Here is a 25,191-nt window from a genome sequence, read left to right on the forward strand (position 1 = left end):
GCATCCTTTTTCACATAGCGCAGCTTCGGCATGGTTTTATACGCCAAAACCAGAATTGTATCCAGGAAAGCAGACCTATTAGGCTTCCGTCCCTGGTTTTGGCTTAAAAAATAATGGCAAAATCTGCAGCAAAGCTGCACGGTATGAACGAGGCCTTATGGCTCTGTACAAAAGATTCATCTGAATGAGGTTGTTTCTGCAGCAAGCACACAATATGCAACAAAATCTGCAGTGTGTGCAGTTTAGGGTGCATTTACATGAGACATTTTGGCTGCGCCGTAAAAAAATTAATCGCAGTTTGCAATGCGGTTTCCGCCTGTATGGTTTTTCAGGTAAAACATATAAAATGAATGTGTTTATTTTGATGCGATTTATGCCGCATGCCCAAAAACCCTCATCTAAATGCACCCTTAGGGTGGTAGGAACACATACGGCGTATTCAGGTCGGATACGCTGCGTTAAGCTGTGCAGCGTACACGCCCTGAACACCGCAGGGAACACCATCGGAAAACCCGCACCACTGCGTAAATGATCGCACATACTAACCCTCTCCCTCCTCTGATGTCCCCTCCGGCCTCCCTGGATGACGTTGCAGGCCATGTGACCGCTGCAGCCAATCACAGGTAAAACCCACAACAGATGTTGCATTTTTTTGCGGCAGAAAAGCTGCGATTCTGCCGCCAAGTACACAACTCAGAAAAAAAAGCTTATTCTTACCCAGAATTCTGTGCTTCTTTGTCCAGGTCGGCCTCCTGGTATGACGATTCATCCCATATGACCGCTGCAGCATGTGATTGACTGCAGCGGTCACATGGGATAAAACTTCATCTACAGTGGACATTCCGGCCAAAAAACTGCACCACAATTTGGTGCGTTTTTTTGGCTGGAATTCCCTGCGGCGCCCAGGGTGGATATGCTGTGGACTTTTATGAAGCGTATCCGCCCTGTGTGAACGTAGCCAAACAGTCAGGAAATGCTGCAGATTTTCAGCATTTAAAAAAGCCACTTTTAAATCAGTCACAGAAATTCGCAGCTAACTGCATTTTTGCTGCACATATTAATGCGGAATGGCTGTACAAACAGCAACACAAGTCAACTTGTGTATTTTAGTGCAGAATTTATGCTCCCCATTGAAGTCTATGGGCCAAACACGCAGCATCTCCGCTCAGAATATGCAGCATAAATGGACATGCTGCAGATTTGAAAGCTGCACCACAGAACACATTCCGCACAAGTTTTCTGCAGCGGAGATTTGCTGAAGTTTCATCTAATTTGCTGCTAACTGTAAATGCTGCGGGATTTCCGCACCGCGTTTACATGTAAATTCTGCAGCATATCCTGCCTGTGAGCATACCCTGAGAAGGACAAGCTGCCGGCTAAGCTGCATGGGTTAATTTACAAGCAGCAAATGACATCAATTAACTAATTTGGATCTGGTACATACCTACAAATACTAAGCCCGGGAGCACACCCAACATGGGAATCGGAATGAGTTTAGGTTACAGATGATGCTGGTATGAGGGGGTTACTCTGGTGCACGCTTTGCTTTCTACAGTTACTCGATTACTGCACTCTTATATCTAGTGATGGGAAAGGTTCATGGAGCATAAATCCTATAGACAGCCCTGGTCTCATTTGTGATCCTCTCGGCTTCCACTACACTGTCTATCCAAAGTGGAATGGGCATCTTTCTGTTAAACTGACTGCGTTTGGTAAGCTTCAAGCCTCTTTCATACACAGGTTTTTTTTGGGCAATTTAAACCGCATCAAATAACGCTTCAAAATACTTGGACTAGTAAAATGTAAATTGTTGTATAAGGCGTTTTGGTGGTGGTTTCATTTTGGTTTAATTTTTTTTTTCTGACATTTTTGAAGTCCTATGGGGAAAAACGCCTGAAGAAAGGCCGTACCCAGAGCATGCTGCGTTTGGAAAAAATATGCCACTGACCACAAAAATGCCACAAACTAAAATGCTGTCGTGTGTAGCGCATTTAAAAATGCAGCAAAACAGTGTGAATACAGTCTTAGACTGGAAACGTAAATACATACACACACACATATATATATATATATATATATATATATATAAAAATTAATTTTTTGTGTATCCAAATGGTCGGTTTACACGAGATGACTTTTAACCGTGTGGTAGAAACTGCATTAAAAAAATGTCAATTGCTTCAGTTTTTACAGGTGACACCTGTAACATAAATGTGTTCCACCTGTAAAAACTGGTATTTACTGTACAGTCAATGTCATGTAAATGCACCTGAAAAATACGAAGGAAATGTTCTGTATAATGTTTATGGTATTTCTTCCCATATTGCAGACCAGCAAGGAAGGGCTCATGTATTATCCACCCACAAGGCTTGTAAAACCTGGATTAAAAGACATCCAAGTGGATCTGTGGCTTTACGTGCATCCTATAATGGATGTTATGCTTATGAAGAGGTAAGTTCTGGGCAGAGGTAGACTATGACTGGATTCACACATCGCGTATTTGTTGTGGATTTTGGTAGTTTTTAAGCCAAAGCCAGAAGTTGTTTCAAAAGAAAAGGAAGAGGTTGTGCTAAAAAATCTGCAACTAATATGCAATGTGTGAATTCAGCCTTTTGCATGTACAGTACTTGGCCAGGTTCACACATCGCAAAAATATTACGCTGTTGAACCAGCCTAGAAATCTGCAATAAAACCTGCGTGTTCCATTTCATTGTGTATTTCATGCATGGCAATGGAAATCCATGGTGTGAATCTGTGGCATTTCAACAACAGTCTGGGCGTGCCGCTGAGTGTTTATGCAGTGAGTGAAGGGTTTGTTGAAACACCATTTACTTAAGTTGTACTGTTCCTTTTTGGTGCAGATTCCGCAACAGATACGTAACGTGTGAACCCGGCCTAAGGCTTTCCTTATGTTTTCTGCCTTTTGCTTTAGAACAATGAAAATCTGATGACCATATCCGTAGAAAAGGAATATATTCCTGGAAATTGGACCTTCCTTCAAGTAAAAGAGTTGCGATGCCCAAAACTGGGAGGTAAAATGTTTAGATTTACAATTGCCTGTATACTAGGGGAGTCTATGACACGCATGTGTGTGGGGGTTAAGTAGATACATGCAAATCGTGACTCTGAATATTTAGACAACAATCATAGACCAGGCAGTCTGAATGCGCGCCAAATTTATCAGTGGTGTATACTGTATGATAAACTTGGTGCATCTTTTTACACACTATTCTCTTCCATTTACCACTTCTTTGTTTTGGCTTACTTTTGTGCCCGACTTTTGGCACATTATAAACCAACAACCCTTTTTTTATGAAGACTCGCCCTCTCATCAACTTTTTGAAGGGTTCTTCCCAACTTCAGCATTTTTTTCCACTGCTACACTGGTCCTGGTTCTGATGCTGTTATGTTATAGGCATAAAGCTGCTGTGCAGTGGGAAGACAGGGACACAAACTGAGTGATGTGCTATTTTAATATGAAACTAAGTTGCAGTCAGTGTCCTTTGGTGGGGGTGTTCTGAAGCTGCAACACTTTAAAGACTGGGGGTATATTCAGATGTTGCGGTTTATTGCTACGAGTAGAGATGAGCGAACCGGGACAACCGAACCCGGTTTCAGTCCGAACTTCAGGAAAAGTTCGGTTCGCAGCGAATCCGAACTTTACCGGGTTCGGCCGAACCTGTTTTGACCGAACCCGGCTACATTTTGGCGCCTGCCACATGTTACATCTAAAATGGAGGATTACAGAAGATCACCTGACATCAGGCTACTCCATAATGCCTTGCAAACGGCTCTCCCAGCCAATCGGGAGGCAGCATAGGGGCGGGCTCAAGCCTGCAATAAAAGTCTATGCACGGAGCTCAGCGGCCATTTTACAGACAGGAGCTGTAGGGATAGCATCTCTGTGCAGTAAGGGAAAGCTTTAGGAATCTAAAAGGCAGGAATTCAGAAATCGAAGGGGCTCATCCACTACTCACTACTCAGCCAGTGTGTGAATACGCTTTTATAAGGGGCTCATCCCCATTGCATCCAACTTGCATTACAGGCAGCCTTTGTAGTAGTAGTAGTAGTAGTAGTACTACAAGGCCCAGCATTCCCTGAGTGCACTGCAGCGAGGCTGATTGAAATTCTCATTCATTGCCATTTGCCAAGCCAGTGTCCGTGTGTGACTACGCTTTTAAAAGGGGCTCATCCCTGGAATAACAATCCAACTTGCCATACAGGCAGCCTAGAAGTACTACAAGGCCCAGCATTCCCTGAGTGCACTGCAGCGAGGCTGATTGAAATTCTCATTCATTGCCATTTGCCAAGCCAGTGTCCGTGTGTGAATACGCTTTTAGAAGGGGCTCTGAAATGTCTGGGGAAAAAAAGGTTGTGAAAGGACGGGGTAGAGGAAGAAACACCCATGCCGTCTCCTCTTCCAGTCCAAATGTTGGATCTGTTGGTGCCAGACCCAGTAGCAGCATTTGTGGCACAAGACATGTGCCCAGTTCCACTAGTAGCAGCTGCCATGTGCCTGCTCGTAGTAGTATCAGCAAGCCAGACTTGTCCATCTCCTCCGGTGGGCGGGTTACTTTAGACAATACGGCCATTGTGGACTGGTTGGCTGGCTCGCGGTCATCTCAGCAGGAAGACTCTGACGATCTGGCTTCAAGCCAGGTTTCGTTGGATTCCAGATCCTCTACAGTTCCTTGGCACGGTGACAGTAGTAATATAGGTATTTCTAGCGTTTCCATTCCATCATCTATGTCTTCGCTCCCCCTTCCTAGCGGGAAGCCATCTTTCCTGAGAGTCCTAAGAGACATCTCCTCGGGTGCGAAGGAAGATACTGAACAACATAGTGATGATGATGATTTGTTTTCCGCGAGTCAGCCAACGGAGTGTGTTGCGGCGGTGGTGGAGGTGGAAGCGGTGACCGAGACGCATAGCTGCGGTAGTGGGGGTGTTGGTGGTGGTAGCCGTGGTGGCAGACGCAGTAATGAGGGGGGGCATGGAGCCCGCCATGATGTCACATCACATTCACAACACAGTGACAGAAGTGGCGGGGATGATGAGGAAGGCGATGATGATGTTGTTTTAGACAGGACGTGGGAACCAGGTGACGAGGTGATGACGGCGTCAGAGGAGGAGGGTAGTAGTGGCGGCACTGGATGTGATAAACAGCCAAGCCGAGGTAGGGGCAGAAGTCAATCTGCAAAACGTTGCAGCGGTAGGGTCAGCTCAGGAGCCGGTGACGGCGACACAGATGCTGGTGTAGGCTCCCGAAAAAAGCCTGCCAGACAAGGGGCAAGCTCGGGTGGTTGTGGTGGTGGTGGACGTGGTACTACCTCTTTACGGTACTCTGCCGTGTGGCAATTTTTCTGTACCTTCCCGGAGGAAAACATGGCACAGTGCCGTATCTGCAAGCAGAAAGTAAGGCGTGGGCAGGGCAGCAATCAGGGGCGTAACTAGGAAAGACTGGGCCCCATAGCAAACTTTTGACTGGGGCCCCCCCTCCCCTGGGTGTCACACAACCCCCCCCCCCCCCTTGTAGATAGTGCCTTTTTTACAGCCCCCCATGTAGATAACGCCATACAGCCCCCCCCCTGTAGAGAACACCATACAGCCCCCCCTGTAGAGAACACCATACAGCTCCCCCTGTAGGGAACGCCATACAGCCCCCCTGTAGAGAACGCCATACAGCCCCCCCCTGTAGGGAACGCCATACAGCTCCCCCCCTGTAGGGAACGCCATACAACGTTCCCCCCTGTAGGGAACGCCATACAGCGTCCCCCCTCCCAAAAAAATGCGACCTACAGTGTGCCGTACAAGATACATGTATCCCCTATCCACAGGATCTCCACAGGACATGTATCCCCTCTCCACAGGATCTCCACAGGACATGTATCCCCTCTCCACAGGATCTCCACAGGATAGGGGATACATGTGTGATCGCTGGCAGCGATAGGGAGAACGGGGGACTGAAAGTCCCCTGAACTTCTCCATCACAAACCTCTGACTTCCGGCGTCTGCGCAGCTCAATAAAAATGAAAGGAGCGCTGGTCACACAAGCGCACAAGCACGACCGCCGCTCCATTCATTTCTACGGAGCTGCCGACACAGACCCCGGAAGTCCGAGGTTTGTGATGGAGAACTTCAGGGGACTTTCAGTCCCCCGTTCTCCTTATCACTGCCAGCGATCACACAGGTATCCCCTGTCCTGTGGATATCCTGTGGAGAGGGGATACATGTCCTGTGGAGAGGGGATACATGTATTTTGTTCTATTTTGCGCCTTCAGGACCAGACACCGTTTAGCCATTTTTAGCACGTGTTAGTTAAATGGCTATAACTTTTTTATTTGTTGGGCTAATGACGTGATTTTTGCGACGTCTTTTCCGTAGACAATGCAGGTTTCTTTTTTTATCGTTTTTATACACACCTTTTTTGCTATTTTAGAATTTTTATTCATAAACTTTGAAAATAATAGTAAAAAAATAAGCTTTTTTACATTTCAGCAATTTTTTTTTTGGTAATAACATAGTTTTACCCTAAAATAGACCTTTTATTTGTGATCGCCATTGTCTACCGTAAATTTTTATATATTACATGTCTATATTAGGGTAATTGGGTCAGCGCTAGCATTACAACAATGATTGGCGGGGGGGGGGGGGAACGTTTTTTTTTGGGGTGGGTATTTTATGTGTATTTATTATTTACATTTTTTTTGCACTTTACTTTATTATTTTTTTATTACTATGGTCTGTCCCTCAAAGGTCAAAGAAGACCTTTGGGGAACTTTATATATTTTTTTTCTTTCTTTCACACCATGTCTTTCCACTGTAATTGGAGCTGCACAGCAGCCCCAGTTACAGGGGAAATCAGCCCTCTCATAGTGACGATTGTCACTAACTGGGCTGTGCTGGGTCTAGTTAGACCCAGCAGTAGCCTGCCACTAACGGCACTCGGCGATCATGTGACCAGTCATATGATCACCGGGAGGAATAGAGACAGCGCCGCTGCTGCTGTCTCTATTCCTATACACAGCGTTCATTGAACGCTGTGTACAAGTGATCGGAGAAGACAGAAGCAGCGAAAGCTGCTTCTATCCTCTCCTCAGGGTCCCCGGCAGTCACTGACAGCCGGAGACCCGACATTCAGCTGCCCGATCGCGCGGGCAGCAAGTTAAAACCCGAGCCGTAGAAAGTCTATGGCTCGGGTTTTAAGGACCCTGACCGCTGGCCGTAAAAATACAGCCAGCGGTCGGGAACCAGTTAATGGCAGAGCGGGGAGATACCTCCCTGCTCTGCCGTAGTGTTCAGTGGCGTCCCGCTGTAGCAGCCATAGCGGCTGCTAGCGGAGCCTCCGGCCATGGTGGGGGCCCGTGCCGGCGGGCGACACGGGCCCCCTCATGCCGCGGGCCCCGTAGCAGCCGCTACTGCTGCTACGGCGGTAGTTACGCCACTGGCAGCAATGTAGGAACTACTGCTCTACGTAAACACATGGAACGGCATCACAAGGCCATGTGGGACAATCAACATGCCCCACCATCATGTACATCTAATGAAGACCCCTCTTCCGCTGCTGCTGCTGCTCCGAGTCCCTGTCATCTAAGTAGTAGCCAGGCCTTATCCACCATGTCGTTGTCATCATCATCACTGTCATCTAGTGCTCCTCCTATGTCCCGTCAGTTATCCATTACGGAATCGTTGTCCAATAAGCAACAATATATACCCAGTCATCCACTTGTCGTGCGGCTTAATTCACACCTGGCTAAGTTGTTGGTGGTGCAGTCGCTGCTGTACCACCTGGTCGACTCCGCCGGCTTCAAGCAATTGATGGCGTGCGCTCAGCCTAGGTGGCGAATACCTAGCCGACATTACTTCTCCAAAACAGCTGTCCCTGCCTTGCACAAGCATGTGGAGGAAAAGGTGTCCAAGTCCTTGCAATTATCCGTGTGCAGCAGGGTACATGCCACCGTCGACACGTGGAGCAGCAACTATGGGCAGGGATAGTACATGTCTTTCACGGCCCACTGGGTCAATATTTTGCAGTCCGATGCACCACCGCAGCAATGCCAGGCATTACCACCTCCACGCTTGTATGTTTCTAGTTCAACTCCGGACACCAGGCGCCTACCATCCTTCTCCTCCTCCTCCTTGCCTTCCTCCTTGGAGGTCTTCCCGTCCCCGACAGGACACAGCGTATCTTCCACTCCTCCTCCCTCCTCTTTTCATAGGTGCAAGGTGAAGCGCCACAACGCTGTCTTACACCTGCTGAGCCTGGGCGAGAAAAGCCACACAGGGCAGGAGCTGCTGCTGTGCATCAAGGAGGAAATCGCACGCTGGCTGTCTCCTCTGAAACTCACACTGGGCAATGTTGTCTCTGATAACGGCAAGAACGTTGTGGCTGCACTGCGTCTAGGTCACCTGACACACGCTCCTTGCATGGCACATGTGATCAATCTGGTCATAACACGCTTCTTAAAGTCATATGTTGGTTTGAAGGGTGTGCTGGCCATGTCCAGGAGGGTTTGCGTTCGCTTTAGACGTTCGTATGCATTTAAGCACGCCCTCCTGGACTTACAGCGTCAAAACAATCTCCCAGAACACAGCCTGATTTGCAACGTTCCAAGACGATGGAATTCCACCCTGCACATGTTGGACCGTCTGTACGAACAGCGGAAAGCCATGAATGATTTCCTGATGCAGCAGACGGGCAGCGTTTGGAGCCAGTGTAATTTCGATATCAGGCACTGGCAGCTGGTTAGAGACGCATGTCGCGTTTTGAGGCCCTTTGAAGAGGCCACACGATTTGTGAGCCGTGACGCTAGCGGAATGAACGATGTTATGCCGCTGATATTCATTATGGAGCAAACGCTCACAGCGATGATTCAGCAAAGGATGGAGGAAGGATCACATCTGGCTATGGAGGAGGAGGAGGATGAGGAAACAGGACCTGAAGAGGAGCTGGATTTGGAGATGGAATCACAGGAAGGGATAGGGGACGAGGCAGCCGCACAACATGAAAGTGATGGTGGTGATGACGAGTCTGACGACGACCTTGATGATGGACAACTATGGCAGTATGGGGCGGAGATGGAACCAACCGGGCCCTCTGAAACGCTGGCCAGGATGGCGAGCTGTATGCTTCGTTACTTGCGCGCTGACTGTCGTATTGTTAGCATGAAGCAAAGAGATGACTACTGGATAGCCACACTTTTAGACCCTCGGTATAAAGCCAGAATGGGGGAGTTTTTTGCGCCTTCCGAGAGGGAGGCAAAATTGGCTTATTATAGAGAGAAGCTATGCAGCCAGCTTGTCACGGCTTTCAAACGGCAGACACCCGCTGCAAGCATGTCTGACCGGGGGGCCACTCTCCGCTCCCCACTGTCATCGTTCCACCGCCTCTGGCAGAGCTACCTCTGCAATAGGCGGCAGCCGTGGCAGCAGCGGCAGCAGCCGCCAATTCAGTTTGGAAAATATGATGACAACATTTTTACATCCAATACCCCGACCTGACACACATCGTAGTACTAGTCACCAAAGGGATGTTCACCATCTCCAGGTGCAGCACCTAAACAACCAGGTTCACTCGTACCTGGACTGTGCCCTTTCTCCGTCAGAAATGCTGATCCCAGACCCCATGGACTTCTGGGTCAGCAGATTGGATCATTGGCAAGAACTGGCCCAGTTTGCCATGGGTGTACTGTCTTGTCCACCCTCCAGTGTAGCGTCAGAGAGGGTATTCAGCGCAGCAGGGGGCTTCGTCACCCCTAAGCGAACAAGATTGTCCGCCAACAGCTTGGAAAATCTCACGTTTCTGAAAATGAATCAAGCGTGGATCGGTGAGGATTTTAAAACCCCTGTGCCTGATGCCACTGATTAGATCTGACATTGCTGCTGCTGCTGCCGCCTGCTACTGCCGCCTGCTACTACGGGATTCTGTCCTGTCCACTCTTTTTTTTAATGTGCCGCTGTTGGTGCTGCAGCTGCTACTACTTCTACCACCAATCCACCCCAGTGCCGTCTGCTACAAGCAGGCCTGCCCCACCAGAGGGCTTTGTCCTGTGACTCTCCAGTCTCTTTTTTTTTTTTAATGTGCTGCTACTACTACTGCTTGCACCCTTGCTGTCTGTGTTGACTAGTACCTCTACTACCACCAATACACCTACACTGCCGCCCGTCTGCTACAAGCAGGCCTACCCCACCACAGGGCTATGTCCTGTGACTGTCGTCCAGTCTCTTTTTTTAATGTGCTGCTGCTACTACCAGTCTACCACCCTTGCTGTCTGTGTTGGCTAGTCTACCTCTACTACCACCAATACACCTCCACTGCTGTCTGCTACAAGCAGGCCTGAGGCCTGCCCCACCACAGGGCTATGTCCTCCTGTGACTGTCCAGTCTCTTTTTTTTAATGTGCTGCTACTACTGCTTGCACCCTTGCTGTCTGTGTTGGCTACCTCGACTACTACCACCAATACACCTCCACTGCCGCCCGTCTGCTACAAGCAGGCCTGCCCCACCACAGGGCTTTGTCCTGTGACTGTCGTCCAGTGTCTTTTAATGTGCTGCTACTACTCACCCTTGCCAATAAAAAGGGTCAATTTTTGGAGGGCTTGTGAAAAGCCATTGCTTGTTGCTTTAATGCTTTTACATCCATGTATGGAAGAACCCCGGCAGGCATCTGCCAATAAAAAGGGTCAATTTTTGGAGGGCTTGTGAAAAGCCATTGCTTGTTGATTTTACATCCATGTATGGAAGAACCCCGGCAGGCATCTGCCAATAAAAAGGGTCAATTTTTGGAGGGCTTGTGAAAAGCCATTGCTTGTTGCTTTTACATCCATGTATGGAAGAACCCCGGCAGGCATCTGCCAATAAAAAGGGTCAATTTTTGGAGGGCTTGTCAAAAGCCATTGCTTGTTGCTTTTACATCCATGTATGGAAGAACCCCGGCAGGCATCTGCCAATAAAAAGGGTCAATTTTTGGAGGGCTTGTCAAAAGCCATTGCTTCTTCTTTTACCACCTTATATGTATGAACCCTGGCAGGCATCAGCCGCCTAAAATGGTTAATTTTTGTACCTTTTTTAACAATGCATTAAGCATACAACATGCACAAGTGCAGTGGTTTCTGTTAGTTATCTCCGTGTCCCATCCGTTTTCCTAGAGCCATACATGTTGGCGTAACTTTGACACCAACTTTGCATTAAAGACAGCTCAAAAGTACTTGGATACACTCATGGGTGACCTAAGAGTGTTATACAGGGCTTCTAGGGCTTTAAAACAGTGTTATACACGATTTTTAGGGGCTTTCTTGTATTACAGGTTCGGTCAGAACTAGTTCGGTCCGAATCGAACTTTTGCACGAAATTCGGCGAACTTGCCGAACCGAACTTTTCATAAGTTCGCTCATCTCTAGCTACGAGCACCATACAAAAAAAAAAGATATGACTGCTATGTCTGACTATACAGACATATTAGATGTCTAAAGCGGGCAATACCATCAAATAACTGCTGGATGAATGCTTGTTCGTCCAAAATCTATTTCTCCTGATTCCACCATAAACCTACGTACTTGGCCGAGTGGGGAATAAGCTACTGCCAGACACCTCTGTCCCCACGGGACCAAAAGATTGGACTTGTTGACAACAAACATGCTTGATCCCATTTTACCCCAACATCTACCATTGTGGGAGAGTTGGAAGGGCCCCCCCCCCCCCATACACCTGATTGGAGGATAAAATTGGTGTGTTTGAACGACTTTTATCTTACGGGTATAGCCAGCTCAAAGGGGTTTTCCAGTCCACATATTGAGGATAGTACATCTTAGGGATCGATTGGGATCAGACACCCCTGCCGATCAGCTGTTTTGAAGGGGTCGCAGCGCTCTTACAAGCGCTGCTTCCCCTTCATCTCTTCTGCGATTCACCAACACGCTTGAATCGGCGTTTGACAGTATTACAGCCTTCTCCCATTTACTTCAATGGGAGAAGGCTGTAATACAGTGAACTGCCGCTAAAGTGTGACGGTTCACAGTAGGAGTAGTAGAAATAAAGGCGAAATTGCGCTGCAGGCCTTTAAAGACAGCTGATCGTCAGGAGTCTGATCTAACAAATCACATACTGATGGCCTATCCTGAAGATAGACCATCAATTTTTATGGGACTGGAAAACCCCTTTAAAGCTTGCTCATATACTGTACATTCGGTTAAAGTTGGCCAATTAGAATCTGGGGACTGCCGCTCTTCCCCATACACACTAGACCATTATCTGATCCCAGCAGAGCATCGGGGATAGTTTATTCCCCCACTGGTAGACTGTCATCACAGGAGTGGTCTGGCAGCAGCTTATTCCCTGGCAGAGCTGTTGACTGGATTTACAGTGTAGGAGTCATTAGCAATATCAAAAATGGCTTACTAAATGTAGGGCATGTAACCTGTGCCAATAGAAAAATATGCTGCCAAATATTTATATTGTTGCTATGCTGTTCCATACTTGTTACGGTGCCCCCTGGTGACAATTGATTACCCCTCGGAATGTCCACCTAATGTGTTCAGTGCTGATGAGTAAAGCTTCTAGTGCCCTATTGCCTGGCCAGGTGGTAATTGGGTTAAGCTATTGGGTGTGTGACCAGCGGCACTGGACGAGTTAGGCGGATGTACGAAGAGGGATCAAGTCCCCAGGGGACACCATAACATATAGAATAGCTAGACACGAGGAACTTTATACTCGGGTGACCTGTGGGTACCTTTTTGTTGCTGCACCACACACTTTTGTCATACAATGTAATGCCTAAATAACGTCCATATAGTGTGAAAATTACTATACCATACAGTATGGTGTCAAATAACTCATTTTGGGCAATATTTGGCCAACTTATAACACTACCATACTGCTGCCTAACAATACAATGCCGCTATGACCATACAGTGCAATACAAAGCCTCAAACATCAGCACCATAACGGAATACCACCATACACTGACCAAATAATGCCATACATTGCCAGACTACGGTGACCTAATGACCTTGCTATAATCGCATAAATACTACTGTACAGTAAATATTAAAATACCTGGTGGTCTACAACAGTAGTGATGCTCTACGGTGTTTTAGGGTTAATTTGGTGTGTCAAAGATCGGTACAGGAGGGAGGACTGTAAGGTCATGATTTTGTTCTCCTCTGTTTGGGCAGAGTGCTTAGGAATACTCTACCCTATCAAACTAGAGCGGGCCACTGCCTCCTATGTGGCCTTCTCCATGGGTTCAAAATCCAAGCTAGGGACCAGGGCCGCAGACCCCAGTGCTAGACGGTTAGTGGTTGCAGACCCCAGTGCTAGACGGTTAGTGGTTGCAGACCCCAGTGCTAGACGGTTAGTGGTTGCAGACCCCACTGCTAGACGGTTAGTGGTTGCAGACCCCACTGCTAGACGGTTAGTGGTTGCAGACCCCTAAGGCCAGAACTGCTCCATTTTACCATCCCATAAATGTAAAAAAATTGTCTGGTAGGGCAATAGTGAGTAGTCAAGCATTTTTATACATCGTTTGTAACAAGCAATATACAAAACTATTCTTTATGGTGCTGAGTTCTCCTGAATATTGCTTGTATTTGTGTGCAGGTCTTTATTTTATTTTCTCTCCAAACTTTAACAGATTGTGGGGGGGTTTGCGGGTTGGATTAAACCTTGCTACTATGAAAGCTGAGGTGTCCCGTCCTCTTTATGGTCACATTTAGATAATGTGCTTTGACATATACAAATTTGTCTTCAAGTGACCGTCCGGTGTACCCAGGATGAACATATCTCTATTGCCATTTCTAAAGACCTCACTAGGCCATCACTCAAGCTGGACTCTGTGCACATGATCGCAGGGAATGAGGAGGCATGTAAACCTGTACTGAGGACTAATGGGTTTATATTGTTCCAATTCAGTCCATCAACATGTGGAATAACTTCTAAAGTAAGTAGCATGAAGTGTCCACTCATTCGCTATAACCAAACTATTACTAGAGTACTTGCATACAACCTCTGGCTCTCTAAGAATACGGCATAATATGGAAAATGGGGGTCGTGGTTAACAACATTCTTTCAGGGAGATTTTTTTTTTTAAATAAAATTGTTTTGCACATAAGCATCACTCTCAAATACTGGCCATACTCCATCAACCCTCCCAGAGTGCCCTTATTGACCATGCACACCCCAAAAAAACCAAATCCTGCCTTCACACCACCGTGGGGGAAAAAAAAGCAGTTAAACTGACATTGACCTCTATGGGGGCTGTGAAAACAACAGCGCCATTTTTTTTATGCTGAAATACAGATAAGCTAACAATTATGCTCGTGTGAACTATACAAAAAGGTGGAACATGCATATTCAGGTGAATGCACTGGATACATTAACGGGTAACTAAATGTTCAAACTTCTGACATGTCATAGTGACATGTCAGAAGTTTTTTGATTGGTGGGGGTCCGAGCACTGAGAACCCCCCCCCCCCCCCCCCACCAATCGCTAAGACGAAGCGGCAGAAGCGCTTGTGTGATTGCTCAGCTACTTCATTTCGGTCTGGATTTTTCCCAGAATCCAGATGTAGCCTAGTACGGGCTCGCAGACTTTCTATTGAGTCCATAGTAACCGTTACATAGATTTCTGGAAAAAGCTGAACAGAAACTAAGCGACTCATACGAGTGCGTCAGCCGCTCTGTTTTAGCGATTGGTTGGGGTCCGAGCACTGAGACACCCAATCAAAATTTATGATGTCAGAAGTTTCAACGTTTAGTTATCCTTTAACCCCTTAGTGACCACTAATACGCCTTTTTACGTCGGTCACTAATGGGCTTTAGGCTAGGCTGACGCCTTTTCACGTCAGCCTAGTCTAAGTCCTGCACGGGTCTCCCGTGCAGGCAGGAGCCGGGGCTCTGCTGTCTGATGACAGCTGAGCTCCTGCTCCAACGCCCGCGATCGAAGTTTACTTCGATCGCGGCCGTTTAACCCGTTAAATGCCGCCGTCAATAGCGACCGCGGCATTTAACTTTGTTTACAGAGGGAGTGCGCTCCCTCTGTCACCCATCGGCGGCCCGCGAATGAAATCGCGGGTCTCCGATGGGGTGTCATGGCAGCCGGGGGCCTGATAAAAGCCCCCAGGTCTGCCCTGGACATATGCCTGTTAGGACGCGCCGGAGGCACGTCCTAACAGATTGCCTGTCAGATTTACACTGACAGGCAATAATGCTCTGGTATACGAAGTATACCAGAGCATTATAGCAGCGATCGGCACATCGCACAGTAAAGTCCCCTAGTGGGACTAATAAAATCAGTTATCAAAGTGAAATAAATATGATTAATAAAAAGTACAGTAAAAAAATAAATCCATTTTTTTCCATAAAAAGTGGTTTTATTTAGTAAAAGTGTAAAAAAAAAAAAGTACACATATATGGTATCGCCGCGACCGTAATGACTCCATTAATAAAGTTAATATGTAATTTAAACCGCAAAGTGAACACCGTAAAAAAAAAACGCAAAAAACCATGGCGAAATTGCAATTTTTTTCCATTGCCCCCCAAAAAAGTCATAATAAAAATGAATCAATAAGTCCCACGCACCCCAAAACAGTACCATTTAAAACTACGTCTTGTCCCGCAGAAAACAAGCCCAAAAAATCACTACATTGATGGAAAAAAAAAAAAAATGACGGCTCTTGGAAAGCGACGATGCAAAAACAAATAATTTTAGTTCAAAAGTGTTTTTATTGTGCAAAAGTCGTAAAACATAAAAAAACCTCTACATATGTGGTATCGCCGTAATCGTACCGACCCATAGAATAAAGGTCACATGTTATTTACGTCGCACAGTGAACGGCGTCAATTTAAAAACGCATAGAACAATGGCGGAATTTCAGTTTTTTTTTTATAATCCCCCCCCCCCCCAAAAAGGTTAATAAAAGTTAATATAAAAATTATATGTACCCAAAAATGGTGCCATTAAAAAGCACAACTAATCCCGCAAAAAAACAAGTCCTCATACAGCTATGTAGACGAAAAAATAAGAACGTTATAGCTCTTTGAATGCGACTATAGAAAAACGAATAAAATAGCTTGGTCATTAGGGCCTAAAATAGGCTGGTCACTAAGGGGTTAACTTCCTATCATGTCCTAACTTTGTTTTTTTTTTTTTACACATAGGAAATAGATGGTATAGTAATATACGAGACCATCATACTTGCAAATATTGATGTGACCATTCCTAATGATACGAGCATAAGGTCAAGTGTCCCAATACGGTAAGGATTTCTGCTGATTGTATATACATTTTCCTTGATTGTATGGCTGTCTGTGGAGCCTTTAGTAAAGGCTAATTATAGAGGTAACTTTTATGCTCCTGGACCCCCGATAACAAATCTGTAGCGGGACCCCCAACTATCACATGTTTGTAGTACTGGTCTCCTCTGACAGACATTTTGGGTCCGTGGCCCAGGTGCAAATGTAACCTCTGCACTCCCTTTAGCCGAGCTTCTGGCGGAGTACTGCTATACGAGCAAGATTATGCAATGGCTATTTCTCTCTGTATTAAGCCCTGATTCTTTCTCTGTTTTAGGCTGCACATCCACTGTAGTTTAGTTTCCAGTGATCTACCTACACAGAATACTGGTGCACTGATCCAATCACCTGTAACCAATGGTATTCCTGAATCCTTTACACTGCAGATGAGGTTTGCTGAAGGTTATTATTTGTTATCCGTGTCCTAAATGCTGTTTATGAACCCACCAAGTGAACCAACCCTGAAGGAACTTAAAAAAAAATAAAAATTATAATCCTGACATTCAAGGGATTTTTATTATGGGACAGTTTAGAATATCTTGTTTGAGATGACTCTATTATGGACTTTCACATCCCGTAACTTCTCTCGCTCATCGTTATGTGGCTTTAGACCGGTATAGTCGTTTATCCGGGCATGAATTGAATACCACATAGACTGAGGACCTTCCGGTTAACAACCCTGAAACTTTCCTTTAAATATGAATGGAGGGAGCACTTGTTGAAATATATGGGGATCCATATCACGTATTCGTCCTAATTTCCCACATCTACCTAATGATATGCACTCACTATTTACTAAGTGGAAACCCCCACATATTTCACTCTTAGCTCAAATAGCAGCAATTTTAAGATGTTGCTTTTTAACCGGTTGTCTGTGTTTGAATCCTTACGGATTCCCGTTTCTGCTAGCACTCTTAGAACTATACAATACTCTAACTTTATTTGGAATTTCCAAAAGTCACTGTATTCCTAGGTCCCGTTCTTACTGCAATCGCCTCATGAGGAGGACGGGCCCTCCCAGATATCGTCGTCCTATTCCTATGCTACATATTTGGCATCCTGGACTACTTTTAGCCCTACAATAGGTGGACTGAGGTGGAAAGTTCATGGATAGCTTCTGTCTATCCTAGTTCTTTGGCCAACCATCCAGTGTCCAATCCTGTGCCCTCTTAGGTCCTATGGCGTTCTTCAGGGAGATCGGGTATAAATGTAGTATGCGGTATCCGCTCGCCACTCTACAGTCCCCACTCACCCTTCCTGTATATGCCAAACCTCCCAGCTAGTATGACTTCTGTGACCTCACGACCCTGGTTTATGGCTGGTCTTTTTAGATTCGGAGACCTTGTTGACCCACGTTTGGGGATGCATATTGTCACTTTGTGATCTTCACAAGAAATAACCTTCCCTGTCTCCAACAACCTTTAGCTATCAGCAGATAGCCTGTTATTTTTCATCTGTTCTGGACTTGTTGATGGGCCCCCACCTAACCTCATCCGAACATATCTGTATGCAAGGTCCCTAAGGCAGAGTGCCACTAGGGCTGTTTTTCACCACATCGGAATGGCACCTGATAGTTTTCACAGACCCATTCACTTTAGTGTTAGTTTTCATGGACCCAATTCACCTGCTATTCTCTGATTCCTGGAAAGATGGGACATGTCCTATCTTTCCACGGATCACTGACCAGACCCGGCTGGTGCACACTGTTGTGTGCATGAGGCATAAGGGCCTCCTCTCCAGTATTTATAGCTGACCTTGACTGTGCTCTCCCACATAAACCTTCTCTAGGGCAATCAAAAGCTCTCTGCTCTTTTTATCTCTCTTGCTCCTTATTATCTGGTATTATACTCCTGCGCTGCTCCATAGGCTTAACTCAGGCATTCCAAATTTCTGTTGGCCCTGTAGTTCCCCAGGGGGCTACCTGTGTCATATATTCTGGGAGTGCTCCCTAATTGCCCCCCATTGGTAGGAGGTCAACCATCTGCTTAGAAGTGCTTGACTGTTTCATTCGCTTCACTTACAAATATATCTCCTGAAGATTTAAGTCCGGTACCAGGTTGCTACTCCACATATTGACTGCTGCAAAATGCCTTATGTCTTTGTTTTTTGGAGACCTACCGCTCCATCTTCTAGGTCGGAGCTTTTATGCTCGTTTCCAAGATCTTTGTTCATTGTAGTATTTAATGGCCCTTATACAAATCTCTATAAACAAATTTACAGAAAAATGGCGTCTTAGGGACTCTGACAAAATCCATAAGAAAAATTCTTTGTCGCGCAGATCAGAGATGGATCTGAATATTGTACGTTTGACAACTGTGCATGATGTCGTCGCCCCCCCCCCCACCCCACGTTTTTTTCCTCTCCCCTTTATTTATGTTTTTAACCATTACACAGATGTGTGTAAGCAACTGTTTTCCGTACTTGCACATTCAACATCATATTCCCCATTCTTTCTGTTTTCTGTTCTCCCTCGATATTCTCATTTTTGTTTTTGTTAAAGAGAAAATATCCAAATTTACCAACTATTACAATTTTTAGTTTCTATATGTATACTAACATATCTGTTTTGTTAATTGTCACCTCCGAACTATAACCCCTACACCATAGAATTTCCCAGTATACTGTAGATAGAATGAACGGTCAATAAACTGCTTAACATATGACTTGCACCTTTTCTACTCAGATTACCTCTATCTTAAATACTATGATGGAGATTACCCTGTGGTGAAACTACTTGAAGATTTTATTCCGATAGAAGTTTTGTTACTGCCGAAAAACGATTCAAACTTGACATTGGCTCTTCATGAGTGCTGGGCTACTCCAACGGAGGATCCAAACACAGTGCCTCAGTGGCCTTTTTTGGTTAATGGGTAAGAATTTAAAAAAATAATAATACTTTACAGTTGCTAAACCCATAGTATGGACAGGGCCGGCCCTAGGATAGATGGCGCCCTGTGCGAAATGATCTTTCGGCGCCCCACCCCGTCATAAAAAAAAAAATGCCCCCCTGTAGATTTTGCCATACAGCCTCCCTGTAGACAGTGCCATACAGTCCCCCCACTTCCCCCTTGTAGACAGTGCCTCCAACCAAAAACAAAAATTGTACTCACCTAGGCCCCGTTCCCATGACGAACTGAGCTGCTCCATGACGGGACCCTGTAGCCTAGTACAGTTTCCCAAACTTTTCGGACTCGAGGCAGCACTGGAAAAACAAAATTTCCTCAGGGCTCCCCTACCAAAAATGTTTTGAGAAAGACAGAAAACTGCTAAGAACAAGCACTACACTCGTAGGGTCTGTTCACACACGTTTTTTGTAAGGCAAAAAAAATCTGCCTTAAAATTCCTTCAGCAATTAACAGCGTTGTGACCTTTTTTTTTTTTTTTTTTCTTCGTGTTTTTTCTTAAGCTGTTGAAGCAAATGCAAAAGACGCAGGAAAAAAAAGCTCAACGGGAGCCACATGTATTTTCTGCCTCCTATTAATTTCAATTGGAGGTCAGAGGTGGAAACCGCTTGAAGACCATCAGCCCCCCCACTCACAGTAAAATGACCATCAGCCCCCCACTCAGATTCCTCCTGTGGGTAGCGCCGCACAGCCCCCTTGTGGGTAGCGCCACACTGCCCACAGCCCCCTTGTAGGTAGTGCAAGGACTACGAAATGACCCTGATAGCTGGCGGGCAATAGACATTCAAAAAAGGACAACTGTGCAGGAGCACACAATTCCCAGCTATCGAATAAATGTGTGGAAATAAACTAAGATATAACTTTTATTTAGTCTGAGTAAAGGATTAATCCTTTTAGCTAGATTAAATAAAAGTTATCTTAGTTCATTTCCACACTTTTTATTTTTATTTTTTGATACCCGGGAAAGCTGGGTATTTTGTGTGCTCCTGCACAGTTGTCCTTTGTAGGTAGTGCCACACAGCCCACAGCCCCCCTGTAGATAGCAACCCCCCCCCTTCCAGTAAAGATAGCGCCACTGTAGCTCCCTGAAGGAGCGGAATCCCTGTGTGGCCGGGGATTCCGTTCCTGGAGCGCTGCTTGATTTCTCTGTCCATATATGGACAGTGACATCAGGGAAAACTCCTGAGGCGGAATCCCCGTCCACAGCGTTGCAGACACTATGACCGTCGATTCCACTCCAGGAGAAGCGCCTGTCGTCTGTGTCCATGATGTCATTGGCTTCTCCTGGAGTGGAATCCCCGGTCGTAGAGTCTGCAATGCTGTGACCGGGGATTCCGCTTCAGGAGTTTCCCCTGATGTCACTGTCCATATATGGACAGAGGCATCAAGCAGCGCTCCAGGACCAGAATCCCCGGCCACACGGGGATTCTGCTCCTTCAGGGAGCTGCGGTGGCGCTATCCTGGAAGGGGGGGTTGATATCTACAGGGGGCACTATAGCAGAGCAAGGGAGGTATCTCCCTGCTCTGCTGTCTACTAGCGCCGCTGTAGCAGAAGGGAGCTACAGTGGCGCTAGTAGACAGCAGAGCAGGGAGATATCTCCCTGCTCTGCTATAGTGCCGTCGCTACCGCTATAGCAGCCACAGCCACAGCAGCTGCTAGCGGCGCCACCGCCCTCATGCCCGGTGTCACCGCTAGCAGCCGCTATGGCTGCTACAGCGGTAGCCACTAAGTGAAGAAGCGCCTGGGTGCGACTGCAGTTAGTGTGTGTATCCCCGCTGGTAGTTGCAATGGCGCAGGGATACACACACCCGCTGGCGCCCCTCTTGCCGTGTGGCGGCTGGCACCCTGTGCGACCGCACTGGTCGAACATAGCGAAGGCCGGCCATGAGTATGGACACTAGTTTTGCTAGCATGTGTATAGTTTCTAAAATGCCTCATAGGGGTATACTATTTTATAAGGTGATAGCATATGCCATAACTCTATAATCCATAGGGGTCCAACCTAGTCCTAAGAATGAAGGGGCCACAATGGTTTTTTTTTTTTTTTTTTTTAAGCAAACCATGTTCTCTTACATGCTCACAGCTCAAGATCCAATGAGGTCAGTATTTTTGGCTTACTACTGTAGTTTTTACTGTTTCACTCTCTTAGGTGCCCATTTACTGGTGGCCACTATAAATCTTATGAAGTGTTTCCGGCAAGTCCTGTTGGGCTGCAATTTCAATCACACTACAAACGACTTATTGTTAATGCTGTCAAGCCAGCAGAAACACCCTTAGATGGTGGGTTGGTAAGTTAAAATTACTTGGAGAGAAATTCTGCCATTAATTGATAGCCTTCTGTTTAATTAACCAACTTTGACTGAGAGGGCATCAGCCCAGGACCAATATTTGACAATGTAGGTCTACTATTGATTATTTTTTTTTTTTTGACTAGGTATATTTCCACTGTCGTGTTTTTATATGCCTCCAAAGTGCACTTGATCCATGTATCCCGCTGTGCCTGCAAAGAGGTAAGTTTCTAAAATGTATTTTATTCAGTCAGCTAAAGTGGCTAAGGACTGAGAATTTTATACTGTTAACTCATGCATTGTCGTATTACAAATCTATGTAATATGGTCATCGTAGAAAACTCTGGGCTCATCGTGTGTGTCTTCTCAGAGAATCTATTAGGAATAAATTGTGGCTTGTTACATCGGATGCCATATTCTCCCTTATGTATTTCACTGTATTCTCTAGAATTAGTGCTCGGAGGCACTAAGCGGTGGCATACGGAGTGCCTACAGACCTGTCAGGGCAGTCCAGATTACCAAGGTTAAAGGCTCATGAATAGAATTGTGCAGTGCTACTAAAGAACAATTATATCCCTCTCACCCATGAAAGCACCCCTGAAGAGACTTCCCATCCACAGGACAGGAAACATGAGACAATAAATGGACACCCCTCTCCACACCCAGAGTAAGTGTTACTCAGATGGGTTGCCTGGAGGGGACGGAGTTCCACAAGCATTGGACACTCCGTATTCAGTGTGCAGTGCTCCTTACAGCGGAGTGACACTGACTTCCTAGGAAGTGGCTTACTCTGCATCCCACGTGGGAAAAGAGCTTGGGGCGGGTCATTAGCCATGGGACCATTCTTCTGGTTCCATATCAGTTTTTTTTTTTATTTTATTTTTTTCCAACTTAAAAATAATCCAAATAACTAACTGATCTCCTAAAGATCAACTGCTCAATCTAGGATGGAACAGAAACTACAACTCGTCCCGTTTGACCTCTTCAAAGAAATTGTTTTTCTAGGGATTCTCCTGGACTCCATAAAACGTCCGTCCCCTCCCAGAAAAGGTAAAGTGAGTGAGGGACTATGTCAGAACTTTTTCTATCTCCCTACAACATCATTCAGGAATACAATGTCAGTCGTGGCTCTATTACCAGCCTACATTTCAGCGGTGCAATTGGCTTCCCTTTTGGTTAGGTCACTTCATATAGAGATCCTCAGGAAATGAAATGGAACCAAATCTACTCTGGGCCTGTCCTATCCCTTTCCTCCAAGACCTGGTTGTCTCATGTGGTAGTTAGAAAAAAAACACATAAAAATGGGAGTTTCATGGGTAACTTCTGCCACAGTGAATATAACCACAGTTGTAAGTACCTGGGGTTGGGAGCACATTAAGGCTATGTTAACATGTCACAATTTGTTGCATATTTTTGAGCCAAAACCAGAAGTGGATGCAGGAGAATGTAGCAGTTCCATTTTTATAACTCTCATTTCCTTTGAAACCACTTCTGACATTAAAGTCTGCAATGTGTGAACATAGCATACAATTACTACTTATTTGTGGATTCCAAGGTTCCTGAAGGATGTTTGACTAATCCAAGCTACAAGGAACACTTATTTTTTTTAAATTCGCTAGCAAAGCATCTCCTTTCACATTTCGGCAGTCCATCTCCAGAACAAGGACAATTGGGTAGCTGACTTTTTGAGCAGGGTTCAGTAAAGCCAACCGGAGCAGTCGTTGCATTCCAAAATCTTGCATATAAGAGCAAAATTGGGAATCCCCTCCAGACCTCCTTTGCATCCGGAGAGCATTGGAAGTTTAGGGGTTGCCCGGTAGCCATGAATGCTCCAGCACAATATTGGAGCCAAGAGGGGAACTGCCTTTCTCAATTTTGTCTGATTCTGAAAGAGAATAAATGAGGCCTTATCCTCTGAATCACTCTGCCCCATACTGGCCAAAAAGACAGTGGTTTACTTGGCTGAGAAAAATGTCAAGCCAACATTGGATTCTACCAGACAAGATCTTCTATACCAGGGCCCAGTTCTTCATCCATTGTCCAAGCTGCACTTAAAGAGGCTTTGTCACCACATTATAAGTTGCCTATATTGTACATGATATGATCGGCATTAGCGTTTTTTATTTAGAAAAATGATCATTTTTGACTGAGTTATGACCTATATTAGCTTTATGCTTATGTGTTTCTCAATGGACAACTGGGCGTGTTTTTTACTTTTTGGCCAACTGGGTGTTGTGGAGAGGTGTAGGACACTGACCAATCAGCGTCATACACTTCTCCCCATTCATTTACACAACGATATAGCTATATCGCGATGTGCAGCCACATAAACACCCTAACATTACTGCAGTGTCCTGACCATGAATACACATTACCTCCAGCCAGGACGTGATGTTTATTCAGAATCCTGACCACTTCTCTGATTTACAGCATAGCCGGCGTAGTCTCGTGAGATTAAGCTGTCATTTACAGTGAGATCTCGCTGTGCTGTGCTGTAGTCTCACACAGACGCTACAGAAGTGATCAGGATTCTGAATACACATCCGTCCTGGCTGGAGGTAATGTATATTCATTGTCAGGACACTGCAGTAACGTTAATATGTGACTGCACATAGCGATATAGCTATGTGCTGTGTAAATGAATGGGGAGACGTGTATGATGCTGATTGGTCAGCGTCATACACTTCTCTCCACAACATCCACTTGGTCAAAAGTAAAACACGCCCAGTTGTCCATTAAGAAACGCATTAGAATAAAGCTAATATAGGTCATAACTCCATCAAATGAGCGTTTTTCTAAATAAAAAAAACTGCTGTAATCTACATTACAGCGCCGATCACATTATGTACAATATATGCCACTTATAATGTGGTGACAGAGCCTCTAACTTTGAAATTAGCATTCAGTTTCCAAGAAGCTTGCCTGACTCATATCTATCCTTTTGGCCAATAGGAAACGGGTTACCTTGAATATTTATCTTGCCATATGGAATGCCTTCATCAATTTTACAGACTAAAGATCAGAAGCCATTATCGAAACACATTTTTATAGCTTTAATTTTAGATTTCCTTCAGGCAGGTCTAGATAAAAAGTCGAAGCTTGAAAGGGTGTGCTTTTATTTTTTTTTATTTTTGCCAGCTGGCTGACCACCCAAGTATCAGGAGACTCATAGTGGACTCTACAAGACTGAAACCCAAGCTTAGAGCCAATTTCTCATTGGAATTGTAACTTGGTGCTCTCTGCTGTTACAGGTCCTGACTTTTTGAAAAAAAATTATATTTCCATTCAGAGTCTTACTATTTTTATATTTTTTTAAATATGACCTTCCTGCTCACCATAAACCTCAGCTTGCAGAGTTGGTAAGATGCAAGTCCCATACTACTTTCTTAGGGGATAGGGTGAAGCAACAGAAGATTGTACTACCTTTTTTTTATTTTTATTTTTTTATGCGAGTCCTAAAGAGGAGAAATGTCTTGCCCTCCATTGTTTTATTGTAAATGGTGTGAATCCACCTATATTGTGCTATAATAGACAAGCATACGCCTGTGTCTTTTATGTTTCACCTCTACAGAGAAGCGGGCAATAGATGAAACTGGCAGCAACAGGACAATCTTGGTGTCCTCCCAGGGGCCGGTGTACTTCCCAACTTCAGAGGAGGATGATGCTTCTGGAAAAGGTCTGTATTATATACGTATGATTAGGACCTATACAG

General features: G+C 45.5%; 2 protein-coding genes across 2 annotated transcripts in view; both read left to right on the plus strand.

Moving 5' to 3' along the window:
* Window positions 1-1,505: 1,505 nt before the first annotated feature.
* On the plus strand, window positions 1,506-22,007 carry LOC142741892 (zona pellucida sperm-binding protein 4-like). Its single transcript, XM_075851213.1, has 11 exons — window positions 1,506-1,514; window positions 1,556-1,712; window positions 2,330-2,451; window positions 2,933-3,032; window positions 13,746-13,933; window positions 16,153-16,250; window positions 16,565-16,689; window positions 18,971-19,157; window positions 21,341-21,479; window positions 21,626-21,701; window positions 21,928-22,007. The coding sequence occupies exons 1-11, from the start codon at window positions 1,506-1,508 to the stop codon at window positions 22,005-22,007; spliced, it is 1,281 nt and encodes a 426-aa protein (XP_075707328.1).
* LOC142741521 (uncharacterized) overlaps window positions 18,985-25,191 on the plus strand; it is a 40,737-nt gene continuing 34,530 nt past the window's right edge. The window contains exons 1-4 of the mRNA XM_075850899.1: window positions 18,985-19,157; window positions 21,341-21,479; window positions 21,626-21,701; window positions 25,051-25,155. Coding sequence (XP_075707014.1) covers window positions 25,066-25,155 — 90 coding nt within the window. The 5' untranslated portion in view covers window positions 18,985-19,157; window positions 21,341-21,479; window positions 21,626-21,701; window positions 25,051-25,065. The remainder of the gene's footprint in view (window positions 19,158-21,340; window positions 21,480-21,625; window positions 21,702-25,050; window positions 25,156-25,191) is intronic.

This window comes from Rhinoderma darwinii, chromosome 2, assembly GCF_050947455.1.
Source record: "Rhinoderma darwinii isolate aRhiDar2 chromosome 2, aRhiDar2.hap1, whole genome shotgun sequence".
Lineage (NCBI taxonomy): Eukaryota > Metazoa > Chordata > Amphibia > Anura > Rhinodermatidae > Rhinoderma > Rhinoderma darwinii.

Bases quoted from the DNA above. Each gene is read 5' to 3' on its own strand.
- LOC142741892 (XM_075851213.1), top strand. The intron at 13,934-16,152 runs GTAAGTAGCATG...TTTTACACATAG, and splicing joins CATGTGGAATAACTTCTAAA to GAAATAGATGGTATAGTAAT. The intron at 16,251-16,564 runs GTAAGGATTTCT...TCTCTGTTTTAG, and splicing joins AGGTCAAGTGTCCCAATACG to GCTGCACATCCACTGTAGTT.